Here is a 19,187-nt window from a genome sequence, read left to right as displayed (position 1 = left end):
TCCTTGCCTCTTCTAACTTCTGGCGGCTCCAGGCATTCCTTGACTTGTAGCTGCATTACTCCATGTCTGCCTCCAACTTCGCATGGCCTTCTCTTGCCCCTGTGTCTCCACTGGGTGTTTCTCATTGAGACACTTGTCATTGGATTTAGGGCCCACCAACATAATCCAGAATGATCTCATCTCAAGATCCTCAACTATTGGGAGGCGGAGGTGGACGGATCATGAGGTCAGGAGGTCGAGACCAGCCTGGCTAACACGGTGAAACCCCATCTCTACTAAAAATACAAAAAATTAGCTGGGCATGGTGGTGGGCGCCTGTAGTCCCAGCTACTTGGGAGGCTGAGGCAAGAGAATGGCGTGAACCCGGAATGTGGAGCTTGCAGTGAGCCGAGATTGCGCCACTGCACTCCAGCCTGGGCGACAGAGCAACTCCATCTCAAAAAAAAAAAAAAAAAAAAAAAAGATCCTTAACTAATTATGTCTGCAAAGACACTTTTTCCAAACAAGGTCACATATGCAGGTCTTGAGGATTAGGACATGGACGTGTCTTTATGGGGCCACCATTTAGTCCACCATCAGTACGGTGGAACTGAAGTGGATGCACAGGATGAGAAGGGATGAGTTCATATTGAAGACTCTCATGCTTTTGCCCTTATCCTGCTCCTTATCTTTGCAAGGCAGTGTCATCCACTCCCATGGCTCCTATAAATTGATGACACCCAAGTATTCCCAGGCTGGACTCTCTCCCCATGTCAGACCCATAACCATCTGCCTAATAGACAAGACCCAAGACATCTCCACTTGAATGTCCCACAAGTATTTCAAGTTTAACAGGCCCCAGGTTGAATTTGTCTTCCCCACAAACCTCCTCTTCATCCTCCTTCAGTAAATAGCACCACCCTCTGCCTAGAAGCCAGAAACCTGGTACCATCTCTACTTTCATCTTTTCCTTCACCCTAGCATTCAATAACCATGCCCTATAGATTCTATCTTCTAAATTTTTCATCCACATTTTTCATCTTTGCTCACACTTACATCAGCTTTTACCTGGATGACTGCAACTGCCTCCTGATAGGTCTTGCTGAGTCCAGCTAACCAGAGTGATGTTTCTAAAATGGCACATCTCATTATCTCACTCCCTGTTTAAGGCCTTTCAATGGTTTCCCATTGCTCTTAGGATAAGGTTCACAGTAACTGACGTGGCCTTCAGCGTGCCACTATTGCCCTGGTTTCCATGGCGGGCTTGTGACCTAGGGGAGTAAAGCTCTCTGTCTGAAGTATTTGATGGCTAAGGGAACCAAGTCTGTGGACAACACATAAAGAAGCACACAGTCATTGTAACTGTGGGCAGCCACCTTGTATCCACAATGGAAGCCAGCCTTAAGATGAAGGTAAAACCATGGAAGGCACGGTGGAGTGGTAGAAAGAGGTCCTTGGTAACATGATTGAGCTGCTGGATTAGGCCAACACTAGGGCCCACCTGCTTCTGGACTTTTCAGTTGCATGAATTAATAAATTATCTTAATGTTTAGCCACTTTAAATTTATTATTACTTATATCACAATTTTACTGATATAAATTCCTTCTAAGTTTGGCCTCTGTCTACCTCTCCAGTCTCCTTTGTCATCACTGTCTCCCTTGCAGTCTATGCTCTCATCTTATAGAACGTCTACCAGTTCCTTAAATTCATCGTATGCTTGTGTATGTGTGTGTCCAGGCCTTTGTCCGTGCTGTTTGACTCTTTTTTCCACTTCCCCTGCTGCCAGCACCCAGCTCTGCCTAGCCAGGTTTTATTCATCCTTCAGGTCATCAGTTCACATATTACTTCCTTTGAGAAGCCTTCCCTGACTCCTACACTAGGATCAGTCCCTTCACTGCATGATTGTGTAGAAGCCTAAATGTCCCTTGTAATGTTTCCTCATTTTATGGTGACTCCTTACTGTATCTGCCATGCTGGAGTGTAAGCTGCCTATGGGCAGGAGTCATATTTCTCTTGTCCACCATTTCATCTTCATGCCTAGCACAGGACCTGGCACATGATTGGCATTTAATTTTTTTTTTTTCTGAGACGGAGTTTCGCTCTTGTTGCTCAGGCTGGAGTGCAATGGCACAATCTCAGCTCACTGAAACCTCTGCCTCCCGGGTTCAAGAGATTCTCCTGCCTCAGCCTCCCAAGTAGCTGGGATTACAGGCATGTGCCACCATGCCCGGTTAATTTTGTATTTTTAGTAGAGACAGGGTTTCACAATGTTGGTCAGGCTGGTTTCCAACAACACATAAAGAAGCACACAGCCATTGTAACTGTAACTACCGACCTCAGGTGATCTGCCTACCTCGGCCTCCCAAAGTGCTGGGATTACAGGTGTGAACCACCGCACTCAGCCTAATTTTGTTGAATGACTGATGACTGTTGTTCAAAGCATCCCTAGGATGCTTCTCCAGCATCCATCAGGTTGAATGCAAAATTTGAGGATAAAGAATAAAGGGGTTATTGACTACCCTCTGAACCTCCTCCTGTTGGCCCCTCCTATCTTTGGCTGTGGGAGCAGAGCTTAGCAGCTGTTCCAGGTAGAGTGTGGTATGCCTGACTTGCTCTGTGATTGACTTGGTCCCCAGGGAATTAGTTGTCGCCAACTGTTTTCAGTGTGTCCTCTCGGCTTTGCCCTCTTCCCCAACCGATGCTTATAGGAGGCTCTATTCTCCACCCCCTGCCACCCACCCAAAGCACTAACACACACTGGCAGCATTCACAAACATACCCATCACCAACTGCACCCCAGGTGTTGTGGTCTACTCTCATCACCTGGGCTCACAGTGACACCAATTACCACGGGATTATCTGTCCTCTTCTATGTTCGAGCTCTTAGTGTGTGGACTGTCCCACATTCACTTGAGACAGTATAACCAGTCCTCTACCTATTTGGTATCACTACCAGTTTCCTTGGGACATGAGCCCAAGGTACAGTCTGATCCAAACTCTCCCCTTCCTTCAACCAAGCGCTTCAAGTTATTCCTCCCTGGTCTAAGCCCAGCATTATTTCTTTCTTAGAATTCTTAGAATGTCAGAGCTGGTGGGGAGGTGGTGGGGACCTCAGAACCTTGACAATCCCCTGGTTCTTGGCTTGGGGTCCAGATTCCTAGGAGTCCAAATCAGTAGGGAGGGGGCCTAAAGTTTCTGACATTTTTTTTTTTTTTTTTTTTTTTTGAGACGGAGTCTCGCTCTGCTGCCCAGGCTGGAGTGCAGTGGCCAGATCTCGGCTCACTGCAAGCTCTGCCTCCCGGGTTCACGCCATTCTCCTGCCTCAGCCTCCTGAGTAGCTGGGACTACAGGCGCCCGCCACCTCGCCCGGCTAGTTTTTTGTATTTTTTAGTAAGAGACGGGGTTTCACCGTGTCAGCCAGGATGGTCTCAATCTCCTGACCTCGTGATCCGCCCGTCTCGGCCTCCCAAAGTGCTGGGATTACAGGCTTGAGCCACCGCGCCCGGCCGACATTTTGTTTTTTTTATAACATTTTTTTTTCTAACTACAAAGTAATGCATGCTTAATGTAGAAAACTTGGGAAAGGCAGAAGTATACGAGAATTTAAAAAATCGCCCTGTCTGTCCCGTTCATCCCTTTAGCTTCAGTGATCCAGTGCCTGGCACAGATACAGATTAGGTACTTAATACACATTTGTTAAACAAATTATCTTCAATTCCATTACCCAGAGATAAAAACCACAGTTAACTTTTTTTTTTCTTTCTTTTTTTTTTTTTTTTGGAGAGATGGAGTCTCGAACTCCTGGGCTCAGGCGATGCTCCCGCCTCTGCCTCCCACAGTGCTGGAATTACAGGTGTGAGCTCTCGTGCCGGCCACACAGTTAGCTTTTGCTTGTTTCGCCTTCAAACCTTTTGTATGTATTTTATACAAAGGGGATTATATTATACACCTTCGTAGCCTGCTTTTTTCCTCTCAGCAATATACTTACTATGTGTGTTTTCCCATATTAATAGCTTCTTCACAACACCATTTATAATATTTAATACTTTCATATCATTCCTTCAAATGGCTATACCTTTTCCTAGCCAATTCTGGGAACAACCGACCCCCTGGCATTCGGCATGGGCTCGGGACAGAATGTGTACTGTAATGATCGCGCCCCACCCCCATCCAATTCTCCAGATAGGACGCTAAGTTCCTGCCAGCATCTGCAGCCCGTCTCCTGACTGAAAGTTCAGGCTGCTGCTCCAACATAGTGCCACTCAGAGGAGGGCCCCACACCTGCCCCACCCCGCCCTGCCCCTGCCGGCGCCGCGCACCTGAGGCGCCTCCCTGGCGGTGGGGCAGGACGAAAGAGACCCTGCGCGGTCCTGCCGGCCGCCGCGCATGCTCCTTCCTGCGCGCTGCTCTCCCCGGCCCCGCCTCCGCGGCTCCCGCCCTAGAGCGGTTAGGATTTGAATCTGTCGCGGGTTGCAGCCGGAAGTGTCGATCCCCTAGCCAGGCATGGAGATCCACTACCCGGGTGTGCGGTCCCCGGTGCAAGAGCAGCGTGCCCGCTGGGAGCGGAAACGCGCTTGCACCGCCCGGGAGCTGCTAGAGACTGAGCGGCGCTACCAAGAACAGCTGGGGCTGGTGGCCACGGTGCGGGACCTGGCACACACTCCCATTATGGAACAGGGACCCCAGGGTGTGGGAGGGTCTCTGCGAGGTCGGTAACCCGGAATAGGGTGGTCTTGGACTATCCCTCTGCATGCAGGGAGCCTGGGCAGACTTCTGCGGTTTCTGGGGTAGCCTGGCGTTAGCCTCCTCTTCCTCCAGGCTAGGAACCAATATTCTCTCCTTCCGCAGTACTTTTTGGGGATCCTGAAAGCCAAGGGGACCCTGCGACCACCTGAGCGCCAGGCCCTGTTTGGCTCCTGGGAGCTCATCTACGGCGCCAGCCAGTAAGTGGAAGGGGCACAGAGAGAGGAAAGGAGGGAGAGTCCTGGCCTGTGGCCGTGCACAGAGCTTGGAGTCAGAGACTCAGGTTGTATCAGGTTCTATTTGGAGTCCGCCAGTTACCTCACCTGTGGCCTTGGCCCAGTGCCTTTAGCATGCCCTTGTTCTCCATCTGTACAATGGGGTAATAGCACTACTATTAGTGCTATTAATTCTCATGAGAACTAAATGAGGTGGTGCTTGAGTGGCTCTAGAGCTGCCCTTTTGCTGTCCTCGCCCACACAGGGAGCTGCTTCCCTACCTGGAAGGAGGATGCTGGGGCCAAGGGCTGGAGGGCTTCTGCCGCCACTTGGAGCTCTATAACCAATTTGCTGCCAACTCAGAGAGATCCCAGACCACCCTGCAGGTAACCTGGAGATGACCTCAAATCTTGCCCCTTACCTTTCCCCTTCATCTGGAGACCCAAACTTTATACATTTCCTGCATTTATAGAGCCCTCTGGGTGCTCAGCTCTGTGGTAAGTTCTCTGTAGGGAGACAGGGTTTCTCTTAGGAGCGCACAGCTTACTGAAGGCTGGGAATGTGGATACAGATGAATGCAATATAAGGAGTGGCTTGTCTCCCTGCTTCCAATCCTTTCTCCCTCACTCCAGGAGCAGCTAAAGAAAAATAAAGGTTTCCGGAGGTTTGTGCGGCTTCAGGAAAGCCGCCCTGAGTTTGGGGGCCTTCAGCTCCAGGACCTACTCCCTCTGCCTCTGCAGCGGCTCCAGCAGTGAGTGAACTTCCCTTGATTCCAGCCGCCTCTCTCTTTGAGATTGTATGACTGCAGCCCTCAGCTTTGTGGGATGTCTTGGGGTCGATCCCAAAGCCCTGCCTCAACCCTGAGCCAAATTGCTTCTAAAAACCTTTTGCAAGAGTAAATGTGAACCCATTGGAGTACTGAGGGTCTGCAGCCTGAGGCCCTCAGCTGGAACTGTGGGACTTTACATTGAAGTGAGGGGGCCTCTACCAGGGCCTGAGGCACGGTTTCTGGAAAAGTTTCAGATGAGGGGCTGGCCTGGCTTAGAATTTCTGTCTCTGGGTTAAGCCTGAGTTAAGGGCTATAGTCAGGCTGTCTGTAGCATCCTCCTTGGGTTGATAAACTTTCATCTTCCAGTCTGGCCTCCTGAACTATGGCTAGTCTGCCACTGACTCTTCAGTGCGGGATGGAAGAGGGCTGTGTGGTGTGAGCCCTGGTTCTGAGTCCTACATGAAAGAAGGGGATACAGTAGCCAGAAGCAGATCTTTCCTGGCCTTGCAATTGAAGTATGGGTAGAGGGTGATCTGCACATCAGGCAGGGGGAGTTTTGCCTGGCTGTGCTTCCCCTCAGACTTCCCACTGTTGAATTCCAGGTATGAGAATCTCGTCGTTGCTTTGGCTGAAAACACAGGTCCCAACAGCCCTGACCATCAACAGCTCACACGTAGGTTCTTGCTCCTCTGCAATGCAGGCTGGAGGCTTCCTTTCCTGTGTCCCTTTCTGACTCTGACCTCCAACAATGTCTGGTATGACCCTATCTTCCACTGACATGTATACAGTATCCCTACTGCTCTGCCTTTTCTTCAAGAAGTCAGACCCTGACCCTGGTCCCCTCCAGAATAGCCTCTTTCACAACCATGCCACCCAAAGTCAAAGTTATTTGGGGAGTAAGGTGTGGGAGATGTTATTCCAGGGGCTGCCCGACTGATAAGTGAGACTGCCCAGAGAGTCCACACTATTGGTCAGAAACAGAAGAATGACCAGCACCTTCGGCGTGTCCAGGCTCTGCTCAGTGGACGCCAGGCAAAGGGGCTGACCTCAGGTAGCCTGCCTACTTCCCCCTCAAACCTCAACTGCCCCGTCTTTTATTTTTATCTAACTCTCCAAGTGCCAACCAGCTGCTCTTTTCTTACTCACCCTTCTTCCGGTATTGACCCAGCACATAACCCCTGTTTTCTTAGCTTCCCTTTCCTCTTATTCCCATGGATCCTGAAGCTGCCCTAGAATAACAGCGCTCCCATCCCCCAGGGCGCTGGTTCCTACGCCAGGGCTGGCTGTTGGTGGTGCCTCCCCATGGGGAGCCTCGGCCCCGCATGTTCTTCCTCTTCACTGATGTGCTGCTCATGGCCAAGCCTCGACCTCCACTGCACCTGCTGCAGAGTGGCACCTTTGCCTGCAAGGCCCTCTACCCCATGGCCCAGTGTCAACTCAGCAGGGTCTTTGGCCACTCAGGAGGCCCTTGTGGTGGGTTGCTCAGTGTAAGTAATAGGTGGGAACCCTAGACCCAAAATATGTCTCAGATGCTTATAGGCTGGTTTATCTTCCTGGTGTGGGTCCCTTTTCATAGGAACAGCACCATCTACATTGAGAGAGGATAGCTGGGGCTCAGGCTTCATACCTAGTAATTGTCTCATCCCCGAATTAGCTCCATGGAAACAGCAAGGGCTTCAGCTTTAGCCTGGACCTTTCTGAGCCATGCGCTAAGAGGTGCTCTCTCTCTAGCTGTCCTTCCCTCATGAGAAGCTACTGCTTATGTCCACAGACCAGGAGGAGCTGTCACGCTGGTACCACAGTCTGACTTGGACTATCAGGTAAGTTGTGTCTTCCCCCAGGAAGGGCGCTGTGATGAGGCCCACAAGCAGGAAATAAGCAGTTCCTGTCTCGTGCCCTACATTGGTCTGGCACGCCCCAGCCACCAACCCCACAGATGATTTTGTCTGAAAAGAGCACTCATGCCAGTGCCTGAACTGACTGTCTTCTCTCCACAGCAGCCAGAAAAACTAGAGGAATCTTACAGATTCCAGAACTCAGGATACCTCAGGGATAGGTCACAGCCAGGAGTACAAAGGAATCTTCTTCAGTACTGAACAAAACAGAACCCTTCATGATTTGACAAAGGTCACTTTGTGTTTACCTGGACCAAGCTACTCAAGATCACCTGACCAACTCTTAAAAATCACGACCAGGCACAGTGGCTCATGCCTGTAATCCCAGCACTTTGGGAAGCAGAGGTGGGAGGATCGTTTGAGCCCAGGAGTTCAAGACCAGCCTGGGCAACACAGTGAGTGAGACCCTGTCTCTATTTAAGAAAAAATAATTAAGAAATTTTATTAAAAAAGAATCAGGAAACCAAGTCTGACCCAACTGAACCAGCCCCTAACACAGATGAGGGGATTTGGGACTGGTAAGCTCCGTGCTGTGTCCATGGCCCATCATTTATCAAGGCTGCAGCTTTGTAAATGTGGCTATTTTTATGTTGTGTATAGTTTCTATCATTTATTTTTCCACTGGATTTGAGTAAAGTTTTTTCTTTTTTTGGGGAAAGACCCTTCTGTCTCAGTTTTGCTATGAGAAAAGGGATTTTTGGGCCCTGAACACGGGTATGCTGGTAGCCTCAAGAATACAAGGAAAAGAGCTGGAGCTCCCTCTATCTTTTCTGCTGTCACACTGGAAGGCAGCCTCTTTTTGTCCTAATAAGGACAGCTCTTCAAGAAGGCCCAGTTGTCCTTAGGCACCTAGTATGGGTGTGTACAACCAGCTAGGATGGAAAAAACACACAGGAGCACCCCATCACAAAAACAGACTTTGTTTTACTCAACCTTCAGCTATCGTCCCTCCTTCCCAGCCGGGGCTGTGACTGGGGCCCTCTGCCACAGTCTGGCTGCACCTTCTCCGTAGCCCCCGCTCCACCTCCCAGGAAGTAGATAGGTTCCATGTCTCTGTGGTCCAGTTTGTGGGCTCCTCCCAGTCCTGACTGTCACCAACCTCCTCCTCGTCCTGCTTTAAATAAAAGTCCTCAGGAAGAGGTCTGCTGGTCTCTGTGGGGAGAGATCAGGAATGTTCCAGTTTCAGAGACTTTGTCTCCACCTCCAGCAGACTCGCCTCCCAAGCCTTCACCTGGTTCTGAAGCCTCCATACCCTTGTCCGGCTTGCTGTCTTGCAGCAGCTCGTGGATGGTCCGTAGCTTCATGTTCAGAAGTTCCTGCTGGGCTCCAGCCAGAGTAGTCACACTGAAGAAATGTCCACTCAGTGGCTCCCAACCTATGTCCCCATTCCTCCCTCCTGCCACAAATTCCCCCAAAATTAACAGAATCATTGCTCTCCTCACCGCTCAAAAAGGGGGTCCAGCTGGGCCATCAGGTTGTTCAGGTGCTGCTCTGTCTGGGCCAGCTGTTGTGTCAACTGGGCCAGCTGTTGCTCTGGGGATAAGGCAAAAAAGGGGGGCAGAAGTGGTTACGTATCTTCTGCTGTCCCCTAATCTCCCTCTACCCAGCACAGACTTCTGCTAAACCCACCTGACTGCAGTGGCTGCTGCTTGCTTGCCTCCTTGTGGAGAACTGCAGTTTCATCTTTCCCCTGTTGTGGAAGGAAAGGGCAGAACTGAAGCAACAAGGTTCTGCTCCATCACCTCAGTCTCCAGAGCCAGCCAGGAGAGAGTGCAATTTGAGGTGGAGACGGTGATTGGGTTTTTAGCTCAGAGAATAGCAATTCTAGTCTATGTAGCTCCTCACCCAGCACATGAAGCAACATGTCCTATGTCCCACACACGGTCATTCAGTTTGCTGAAAAACACCTCCAGGAATGAGCAACTCTCTCCGGTTTGAATATAGCTCTGGTGGCTGGGCGCGGTGGCTCACACCTGTAATCCCAGCACTTTGGAAGGCCGAGGTGGGTGGATCACCTGAGGTCAGGAGTTTGAGACCAGCCTGGCCAACATGGTGAAACCCCGTCTCTACTAAAAATACAAAAATTAGCCAGCATGGTGGCAGATGCCTGTAATCCCAGCTACTTGAGAGGCTGAGGCAGGAGAATCGCTGGAACTGGGAGCCGGAGGTTGCAGTGAGCTGAGATCGCGCTGCTGCACTCCAGCCTGGGTGACACAAGGAGACTCCGTCTCAAAAAACAAAAACCCTGGTTGTTAGACAGTTCGTGCATAAAGCCAAAATTTGTCCTTTATGTATATTCTTTCCATAGTGCTTACTGGAGCCTTCCAAAATAATGTCTCCTCAATGTGACAGCCCCTCAGGAATTTGAAGACAATGGCCACACCCTCACCCCCTTTCCTGAGTCTTTTCTGTTTTTTTTTTTTCTTTCTTTCTTTTTTTTTTGAGACGGAGTCTCACTCTGTCACCCAGGCTGGAGTGCAGTGGCCGGATCTCAGCTCACTGCAAGCTCCGCCTCCCGGGTTTACGCCATTCTCCTGCCTCAGCCTCCCCAGTAGCTGGGACTACAGGCGCCCGCCGCCTCGCCCGGCTAGTTTTTTTTTGTATTTTTTTTTTAGTAGAGACGGGGTTTCACCGGGTTAGCCAGGATGGTCTCGATCTCCTGACCTCGTGATCCGCCCGTCTCGGCCTCCCAAAGGCCTGCTGGGATTACAGGCTTGAGCCACCGCGCCTGGCCTCTTTTGTGGTTTAATAACTTCAGTCTTTACAGTCAGTGCTCACTGACGGTGGTTTTCTCTGGTGGTTTACTGAACATGTAGTGCTCTTAAAGCAGTGCCCTGAGGCGAATACAATTCTCCAGGGGCATTCTGATCAACAGGTGAAGCACAGTGCCATGTTCCCAGCACTGATTTGGGAAGTGGCTTGTCACATCCCACAGTGAACTCAGTCAACTGGAATGCCTAAATCTCTTTCGTAAGAGTTGCTGCTACTTTATGTTTCTTCCAGACTACTCAGGTCCAAGAATAGAATTTACTAGTCTGTCCTCAAAGTTCATCATTAAATTCAGTCATTCATCCTAGCCTGTCACATCTACCTGGGGTCATTATTAGCTATCTCTTCTAGTTTCATGCATCTAAACTGGTTCCATCGGTTCTATTTTATAATGCAACTATGTAAGAGGGTCAGGGCTAAAGACACAGCCCTGGAAGGTACTACTTTTCAAAATGTACTGTCAACCCACATTTCAGGGCCTCCTTCCCAAGGACAACATAAGACCACTTCATATCTGGAACTCTAGAAACACACTGCAGCAATCAACCTCCTGTGCCAAGGTGGCCCCACTCTTGTAGCATGGACACTGCTAGCTGGGTTCAAATCCCAGCTCCAGTAGTTGCCAGCGCTGGGTGACCTCGAGCAAGTGACTACTCTTCACTAGATTGTGGGAGAACTAAATGTGATGGTCATTATTTATTTACAGCTCACCACACGCTCTTCACATCCGTTACCTCCCTGGATCCTCAAAATAACCTCATAATATTGGAAGGCCAACGGACCATTTGTCTTTATTTTACAGACAGGGAAGCTGTGTCTTGCTCTTGGTACCCTGGCGCCCCCATGGGAGATTCGGGCTCAGGGCATCCCCACCCCCGGCGGTCCCGCACCTGCAAACACTTGTACAGCACAAAAGCCACGACGGCCGCGGTGTAAAGCGCCCCCAGAGGCAGCGACCCGGCCCGGGCCCGCTCGCGCTGGTCCTTGAGCGGTGGTCGCCGTCGGGGTTCCGTGGCCCCAGAGCCGGGGTGGGCTGCGTTCCCTGCGGAGGGAGGACACAGGCAAGTCAGCCGAGCTGGGTGGGGCCTGGGACCGGTGCGCAGTCCCGGCCCTCCGCCAGCAGCCCTCGCTGATACCTGGGTGTGCCCGGAGGTCGGGACTGGCGCGGTCTCCTAGGACCCCGGGCAGCGCAGACACAAGCAGCAGCCCCACCATACCGAAGAGCGAAACTGGGCCCGCCATTGCCAGCCCACGGGTGGAGGGATGGGGCGGGCTGTCCCGAAGCAGTCCGGCGTTGATCGGCCGCCGCAGTGCGCACGCGCACGCGCAAGCGAGCAGGCCCGCTACGGGCCTCCCGGGGAGGCCACGCCCACTCCTCGTAGGGCGGGGCCAGACCATATTTGCATAAGATGGTGTCATTCCAGCTTTCCTGCATTTGCTCATTCCTTATCTATTAAGCTATTCTGCTAGCCACAATGCTCTGGAAACCTATAGTCTTAGAAAGTTATGCCCAAAAACGGTTTGTTTTTCTCTGACGCCACCAACTTTCTCACCCTAATCTAAAAATAAAGTCTTTTTTAGGGCTATAAAGTAATACACTATGACAACAGCTATGCAAGTCGTGCTGAAGGCCTGTAACCTAGGCTACAAACTGGGGACTATGTTCCTCCCCCCCTGCCTAGGGGAAAGTCCCCGGACCTCCGGCAGAGAGTGCCACGTGCATAAGCACGTAGACATTTCCCCTTCCCACTGTAAAGTCCGCCAAGAAGCGTGGCCCGCTGAGCGGCGTGGTGCGGGGTAGTCGTCCGTCAGCTCTTCTAGTTACGCAGGCAGTGCGTCTTGGCGCACTAACCACACGGGGCTCATTCTCAGCGCGGCTGATTTTGTTCAGCCCACTGTCGCGACTAACTGCAGCCTCGATCCCTCACCTCAGGCTCCCAAGTAGTTGTGACTGCGGGCGCGCGCCATCATGGCCGGCTAAACTGTTATTTTTTTGTAGAGATGGATTTTTCTCTTGTTGTCCAGGCTGGTCTCGAACTCCAGGTGTCAAGCGATCAGTCCACCTCGCCCTCCCAAAGTGCTGGGATTACAGGCGTGACACCGCGCCCGGTCACCGCGGCTGCTTTTTATGCGCGGCCATCTTTACTCTGTTCTTGGCCTTGCTATGAAGTGCGCTCATTACTCTTCAAATATGGAGCATTCCTGAAAAAGGAATGCCTCCTCTTCTACTTCCCTCTCCATCTGGCAAACGCTTTAGTAGCCACCATTCATTGTGTAGCTGGTACACAACTTACGGACTCTGCTTGGGCTAGAATCCTGGCTCCTGTACTCAAGAGCGGTGACCTTGGGAAACTTACTTCTGTCTCTCCGTACCTTCTTTTCCACTCTGAGGAATGAAGATAAGCACTTACTTCAAGAGCTATGATGATTAAATGGAATCACTCAAGCAAAATACTCAGAACCGTGCTTACATATTAGTGATTCTTTTTTTCTTTCTTTTTTTTTTTTTGAACGGCGGGTCGCTCTCTTGTCTAGGCTGGTCTTAAACTCCTGGGCTCAAGGGATCCGCCCGCTTCAGCCTCGGGGTAGCTGACATTACAGGCACATGCCACCACGACGGACTCTAGTGATTTTTTAACCTGAGCGGCTACTACTATAAACCAGACAGTTGAAATTACATTGACTCTCTCCCTGATACGCTGCTGCATTCCCTTTCTGCATAGCTGGGTTCTTTTTTTTTTTTTTTTTTTGAGACGGAGTCTCACGCTGTTGCCCAGGCTGGAGTGCAGTGGCGCGATCTCGGCTCACTGCAAGCTCCGCCTCCCGGGTTCCCGCCATTCTCCTGCCTCAGCCTCCTGAGCTGGGACTACAGGCGCCCGCCACCGCGCCCGGCTAATTTTTTGTATTTTTAGTAGAGACGGGGTTTCACTGTGGTCTCGATCTCCTGACCTTGTGATCCGCCCGCCTCGGCCTCCCAAAGTGCTGGGATTACAGGCTTGAGCCACCGCGCCCGGCCATAGCTGGGTTCTACACAACCTTCAGGTCTCAGCTCAAGTGTGTTCCATCATTCAGAACCCTTAATTCAACTTCTAATTTATTTTTTAGTGCCACTATTTCACTTTCTTCAATACCACTAGACAAGCAGTCCCCAATTGACCTTTTTGGCATCAGGGACAGGTTTCGTGGAAGACAATTTTTCCACGGACGAAGCGGGGTGGAGGGATGATTTCCGGATGAAACTGTTCCACCTCAGATCATCACGCATTAGATTCCCACGAGGAGCACGCAACCTAGATCCCTCCCATGCGCAGTTCACAATATGGTTCGCGCACCTATGAGAATCTAATGCCGTGCTCATCTGACAGGAGGCGGAGCTCAGGCGGTAATGATTGCTGGCCTCACTGCCCACCTCGTGCTATGTGGCCCGGAGCCTAACAGGCCATAGGCTGGTGCTGACCTGTGGCCGGGGGTTGGAGACCCTTGAGCTAGGCTGGTCCTAAATTCCACAAGGGCCAGAGCCACCTCTCTTTTTTCTTTATCATTTTGCTTCCAGAACCGAGCACAGCACGTGGCACCCGGCGATAACAGGCACTCAATGAATCATTGTTGAATGAAATTAATGAATAGTTGAAATGACCCAAAAGGGTAATATAATTAAGCTCTTTCAAAGAATGAGGAAACTGCAATTCAGGAAGGTTAAGTATGTTATTAATAGGTAAGAGGCAGGGTGGAGATTTCACCAGTTTTCAGCTGCTCTCTATACCTTCTGTTGAACAGCCTTTCCCCATCCTTGTCTTCCATGACTTCACCAGGCAGGCAGGTATTCCTCCTGTTCCACAGTCTCTTAATGTTCCACAGAGCCTTTCATGGTCTCTTAATTGGGATACACTGGGTAGTCTGTCTAGTTAGATCAAGAGCTGCCAGACAGGAAACCATGTTCCATTCATCGCATTTTCATCTCCAGAGCCTGGCATACAAACAGGCAATCAGTACATCATGTGTGTTAAATAAATGAATGAAGCCAAGATCAGTGGCTCATGACTGTAATCCCAGCACTTTGGGAGGCTGAGGTGGGCGGATCACCTAAGGTCAAGAGTTGGAGACCAGCCTGGCCAACATGGCTAAACCTTGTCTCTATTAAAAATAGAAAAATTAGCCAGGTGTGGTGGCGGGCGCCTGCAGTCCCAGCTATTTGGGAGGCTGAGACAGGAGAATCACTGGAACCTGGGAAGTGGAGGTTGCAGTGAGCCGAGATTGTGCCACTGCACTCCAGCCTGGGCAAACAGGCAAGACACTGCCTCAAAACAAAACAAAACAAAAACAAAAACAAAAATTAGCCAGGTGTGGTAGCCAGCACCTGTAATCCCAGCTACTCAGGAGGCTGAGGCATGAGAATAGCTTCAACCTGGGAGGCGGAGGTTGCAGTGAGCAGAGATCGCGCCACCGCACTCCAGCCTCAGTGACAGAGCAAGACTCCATCTCAAAATAAATAAATAAATAAATAAATAAATAAATAAATAAATAAATAAAATATGGGTGTGTCTTCTTGTTTTTCCTGAAAGGAGGGGGAAGGACAGGACAGGGAGAAACCCTCACCAAGGGGAGTTGTCATAGTGTAGTTCAAGGGTCCCCAGCACTACTGGTCCATGGCCTGTTAGGAACTGGGCCACACAGCAGGTGAGCAGCGGAGGAGTAAGGGTGAGCGGCAGAGTATGGAGGGAAGCTTCATTTGTATTTACAGCCACTCTCCATCCTGGCATTACCACTTGAGCTCCACCTCCTGTCAGATCAGTGCGGTGTTAGATTCTCATAGGACCACAAACCCTATTGTGAATTGTGCATGCACATGATATAGGTTGTGGGCTCCTTATGAGAATCTAGGCCAGGCACAGTGGCTGATGCCTGTAATCCCAGCACTTTGGGAGGCCAAGGTGGGCGGATCTCTTGAGGCCAGGAGTTCAAGACCAGCCTGGCCAACATGGTTAAAAAAAAAAAAAAAAAAAACTTCTCTACTAAAAGTACAAAAATTAGCTGGGCATGGTGGTGCGTGCCTGTAATCCTAGCTACTTGGGAGGCTGAAGCATGAGAACTGCTTGAACCCAGGAGGCAGAGGTTGCAGTTAGCTAAGATCGCGCCACTGCACTCTAGCCTAGGTGACAGAGCAAGACCCTGTCAAAAAAAAAAAAGACAAAACAAAAAAACCACAATGCCTGATGATCTGAGGTGGAACAGTTTCATCCCCAAACCATCCCCTTCTCCCACACTCCTGTGCATGGAAAAACTGTCTTCCACAAAACCTGTCCCTGGTGCCAAAACGGCTGGGGTCCATTGGTCTAGCTGACGACTCAGTGACAGTCTGGGTACACAGAGCAGGGTTATAGAAACCTTGAATCTAAGCCAGTTGGCACAGTCGGTGTAAATAAGGGGTTCAGGCTAGATATAATAATGATAAGCGGTCCCCAACTGATTATTGCCTTTAGAGAACTCAGGGCACTATTGCCAGATCTTTTTTCAAAGGAATCAACAAATCAGGATTTTAAACATTTGAAATCTCCCAATTTTTAACTGTTGACAAGGAATCAGTGGCATACTTAGCATATTTGACACTAAGTGGATGTGTGTGTGTGTTTCAGACAGGGTCTCCCTCTGCTGCCCAGTCAGGAGTGCTCACTGCAGCCTCAACCTTCTTGGATCAGCCTCCTGAGTACCTGGGACTGCAGATACACACCACCATGCCCGGCTAATTTGTGTTTTTTGTTTTGTTTTGTTTTGTTTTTGTAGAGTGTTGCCCAGGCTGGTCTTGAACTTCTGGCCTCAAGGAATCTGCCTGCCTCACCCTCCCAAAGTGCTAGGATTACAAGTGTGAGCCACCTTGCCTGTCCTGGATCATTTAAAAAACATTTTTCTTTCTTTTCTCTTTTTTTTTTTTTGAAACAATGTCTCACTCTGTTGCCCAGGCTGGAGTGGTGCAGTGGTGCAATCATGGCTTACTGCTGCCTCTATCTCCCAGGCTCAAACAATCTTCCCACTGCAGCCTCTTAAGTAGTTGTGACTACAGGCACACATGCCCCCATGCCTTGCTAATTTTTTAATTTTTTGCAGAGATGGGAATCTCACTATGTTGGTTAGGCTGGTCTCAAACTCCTGGGCCCAAGCCATCCTCCCACCTCAGCCTCTCAAAGTGCTGTGATTACAGGTGTGAGCCATCGCACCTGGCCCAAATTTTTCTTTCTTTTCTTTTTTTTTTTTTGAGATGGAGTCTTGCTCTGTCGCCCAGGCTGGAGTGCAGTGGTGCGATCTTGGCTCACTGCAGCTTCCACCTCCTGGGTTTAAGCAATTCTCGTGCCTCAGCCTCCAGAGTAGCTGGGATTACAGACACGCACTACCACGCCCGGCTAATGTTTGTATTTTTAGTAGAGATGAGGTTTCACCATGTTGACCAGGCTGCTCTCAAACTCGTGATCTCAGGTGATCTGCCCACCTCAGCATCCCAAAGTGCTGGGATTACAGGCGTGAACCACCATGCCCAGACCCAAATTTTTCTTGTTTTCTTTCTTTTTTGGGGGGTGGGGGCAGGGTCTCATTCTGTTGCCCAGGCTGGAGTGCAGAGGCTTGATCTTGGCTCACTGAAACCTCTACCTCCTATCTTCAAGCAATCCTCCCACTCAGCCTCTTGAGTAACTGGGACCACAGACGTGTACCATCACACCTGGCTAATTTTTTGTATTTTTGGTAAAGACGGTATTTTGCCATGTTGCCCAAGCTGGTCCCGAACTCCTGGGCTCAAGCGATCCTCTTGCCTCACCCTCCCAACGTGCTGGGATTGCAGGCGTGAGCCACCACGCCTGAAACACATTTTTATTTTTCAAGTGGATCATTTAAAAAAATGCTTTATGGCCGGGCACACCACTGCTCTCCAGCCTGGGCAAGTGAGCAGAGATTGTGCCACTGCAGTCTGGTCTGAGTGACAGAGGGAGACTCCATCTCAAATAAATAAATTAAATTAAAACAAATTTTAAAATTATATGACAGAATTATTTTCAATGATAATTATAAAATGAATAATAAGGGCCAGAAAATAAACTCAGACAGTGAACATTTTCTTTCCTTGAACTTTGTAAATATAATCATGTCAGCCTAAAAAGTCATGCATTGCTGGCCGGGCGCGGTGGCTCAAGCCTGTAATCCCAGCACTTTGGGAGGCCGAGACAGGTGGATCACGAGGTCAGGAAATGGAGACCATCCTGGCTAACACGGTGAAACCCCGTCTCTACTAAAAAATACAAAAAACTAGCTGGGCGAGGTGGCGGGCACCTGTAGTCCCAGCTACTCGGGAGGCTGAGGCAGGAGAATGGCGTGAACCCGGGAGGCGGAGCTTGCAGTGAGCTGAGATCCGGCCACTGCACTCCAGCCTGGGCGACAGAGCCAGACTCCGTCTCAAAAAAAAAAAAAAAAAAAAAAAAAAAAAGTCATGCATTGCTTAACAACAGGGATATGTTCTGCGAAATGAGTCACCAGGCAATTCTGTCATTGTGCAAATGTCATAGAGTGTATTTTCACAAACCTAGATGGTGTAGCTTATTACCCACCTAGGCTATATGGTATAGCCTGGTGCTCCTAAGCTCCAATGCTTACAGCATGTTACTGTACTGAATACCATAGGCAGTTGTAAGACAATGGTATTTGTGTATCTAATGTAGAGAAAGGGTCTCTCCCTCTATCATCCAGGCTGGAGTGCAGTGGAACAATTGTAGCTCCTTGCAGCCTCCAACTCCTGGGATCAAGTGATCCTCCCACCTCAGTCTCCAAAGTAGCTAGGACTACAGGCTTGTGTCACCAGGCTTGTCTCCTGTTTTTGTTTGTTTTTTTGGTAAAGATGGAGAGTCTCACTATATTGCGCAGACTGGTTTTGAACTCCTAGCCTCAAGCAGTCCTCCTGCTGCCTTGGCCTCCAAAGTGCTGGTATTACAGGAATGAGTCACTGCACCTGGTCAACCACAGCAATTTAAAAGTTAGATCTGGGCCGGGCGCGGTGGCTCAAGCCTGTAATCCCAGCACTTTGGGAGGCCGAGACGGGCGGATCACGAGGCCAGGAGATCGAGACCATCCTGGCTAACACGGTGAAACCCCGTCTCTACTAAAAAATACAAAAAAAACTAGCTGGGCGCGGTGGCAGGCGCCTGTAGTCCCAACTACTCGGGAGGCTGAGGCAGGAGAATGGCGTGAACCCGGGAGGCGGAGCTTGCAGTGAGCTGAGATCCGGCCACTGCACTCCAGCCTGGGCGGCAGAGCGAGACTCCGTCTCAAAAAAAAAAAAAAAAAAAAAAAAAGTTAGATCTGGGCTGGGCGCAGTGGCTCATGCCTGTAATTCCAGCACTTTGGGAGACCGAGGTGGGCAGGTTGCCTGAGGCCAGGAATTGAGACCAGCCTGGCAACACAGGGAGACCTCATCTCAAAATAAATGAACAAGATTAGCTGGGTGTGGTGGCACATGCCTGTAGTCCTAGCTGCTCAAGGGGCTGAGATGGGAGGATCCCTTGGGCCCGGGAGGTTGTCAAGGTTGCAGCGAGCTGAGATTGTGTTACTGTATTCCAACCTGGGAGACAAAGTAAGACCCTGTCTCAAAAAATAAAATAAAACTTAGATCTACAAAATATTTTGCAGGGAGGATAATTTTATCACTGATTTTTTTTTCAGAATTTCTGGAACATGGTGATAAGAAGAGGACTGATTTTTATTTTTAAAATTATCTACAGACAAGGCACCCCCTTATTGCCTGCAACTCAAGGGGCAGGACTTCTGCCATCCCCATTGTT

At 50.0% G+C, this 19,187-nt stretch overlaps 2 protein-coding genes across 12 annotated transcripts in view; one reads left to right on the top strand and one right to left on the bottom strand.

Moving 5' to 3' along the window:
- Positions 1-19,187, top strand: part of LOC105485732 (Rho guanine nucleotide exchange factor 39) — a 26,505-nt gene extending 7,318 nt beyond the window's left edge. For 3 of the 10 annotated variants that reach the window (XM_071077979.1, XM_011748170.2, XM_071077978.1), the window contains 8 exons: positions 4,829-4,923; positions 5,204-5,324; positions 5,571-5,689; positions 6,310-6,380; positions 6,630-6,758; positions 6,965-7,194; positions 7,439-7,527; positions 7,705-8,260. In XM_071077979.1, the coding sequence (XP_070934080.1) occupies positions 4,829-4,923; positions 5,204-5,324; positions 5,571-5,689; positions 6,310-6,380; positions 6,630-6,758; positions 6,965-7,194; positions 7,439-7,527; positions 7,705-7,720 (870 nt within the window). In that variant the 3' untranslated portion in view covers positions 7,721-8,260. Of the gene's footprint in view, positions 1-4,346; positions 4,622-4,828; positions 4,924-5,203; positions 5,325-5,570; positions 5,690-6,309; positions 6,381-6,629; positions 6,759-6,964; positions 7,195-7,438; positions 7,528-7,704; positions 8,261-10,847; positions 11,263-19,068 lie in introns of those variants that run through there. The other 7 variants (XR_011612699.1, XR_011612698.1, XR_011612700.1 and 4 more) reach the window with 7 other exon arrangements.
- Positions 8,507-11,699, bottom strand: LOC105485730 (coiled-coil domain containing 107). 2 transcript variants are annotated; one of them, XM_011748163.2, is made up of 6 exons: positions 11,508-11,699; positions 11,262-11,413; positions 9,232-9,292; positions 9,045-9,135; positions 8,834-8,946; positions 8,507-8,754 (listed from the first exon to the last, which is right to left on the bottom strand). In XM_011748163.2, exons 1-6 carry the CDS (start codon positions 11,611-11,613, stop codon positions 8,531-8,533), a joined length of 747 nt encoding a protein of 248 aa, XP_011746465.1. In that variant the 5' UTR covers positions 11,614-11,699; the 3' UTR covers positions 8,507-8,530. The 2 variants fall into 2 exon arrangements, with proteins under 2 accessions (XP_011746465.1, XP_011746466.1); XM_011748164.2 differs by having other exon boundaries at positions 8,855-8,946.

Source organism: Macaca nemestrina, chromosome 14 (assembly GCF_043159975.1).
Source record: "Macaca nemestrina isolate mMacNem1 chromosome 14, mMacNem.hap1, whole genome shotgun sequence".
NCBI classification, from domain to species: domain Eukaryota; kingdom Metazoa; phylum Chordata; class Mammalia; order Primates; family Cercopithecidae; genus Macaca; species Macaca nemestrina.
This window is presented reverse-complemented; position numbering and strand designations above follow the sequence as displayed.

What these genes read in the sequence shown, in the direction of transcription:
- LOC105485730 (XM_011748163.2), bottom strand. Translation starts at nt 11,613, where the DNA reads ATGGCGGGCCCAGTTTCGCTCTTCGGTATGGTGGGGCTGCTGCTTGTG. An exon ending in GCAGCAGCCACTGCAGTCAG is followed by an intron (nt 9,136 to 9,231) that starts GTGGGTTTAGCA and finishes CCTTATCCCCAG; the next exon opens with AGCAACAGCTGGCCCAGTTG. An exon ending in TATGGAGGCTTCAGAACCAG is followed by an intron (nt 8,755 to 8,833) that starts GTGAAGGCTTGG and finishes CTCTCCCCACAG; the next exon opens with AGACCAGCAGACCTCTTCCT.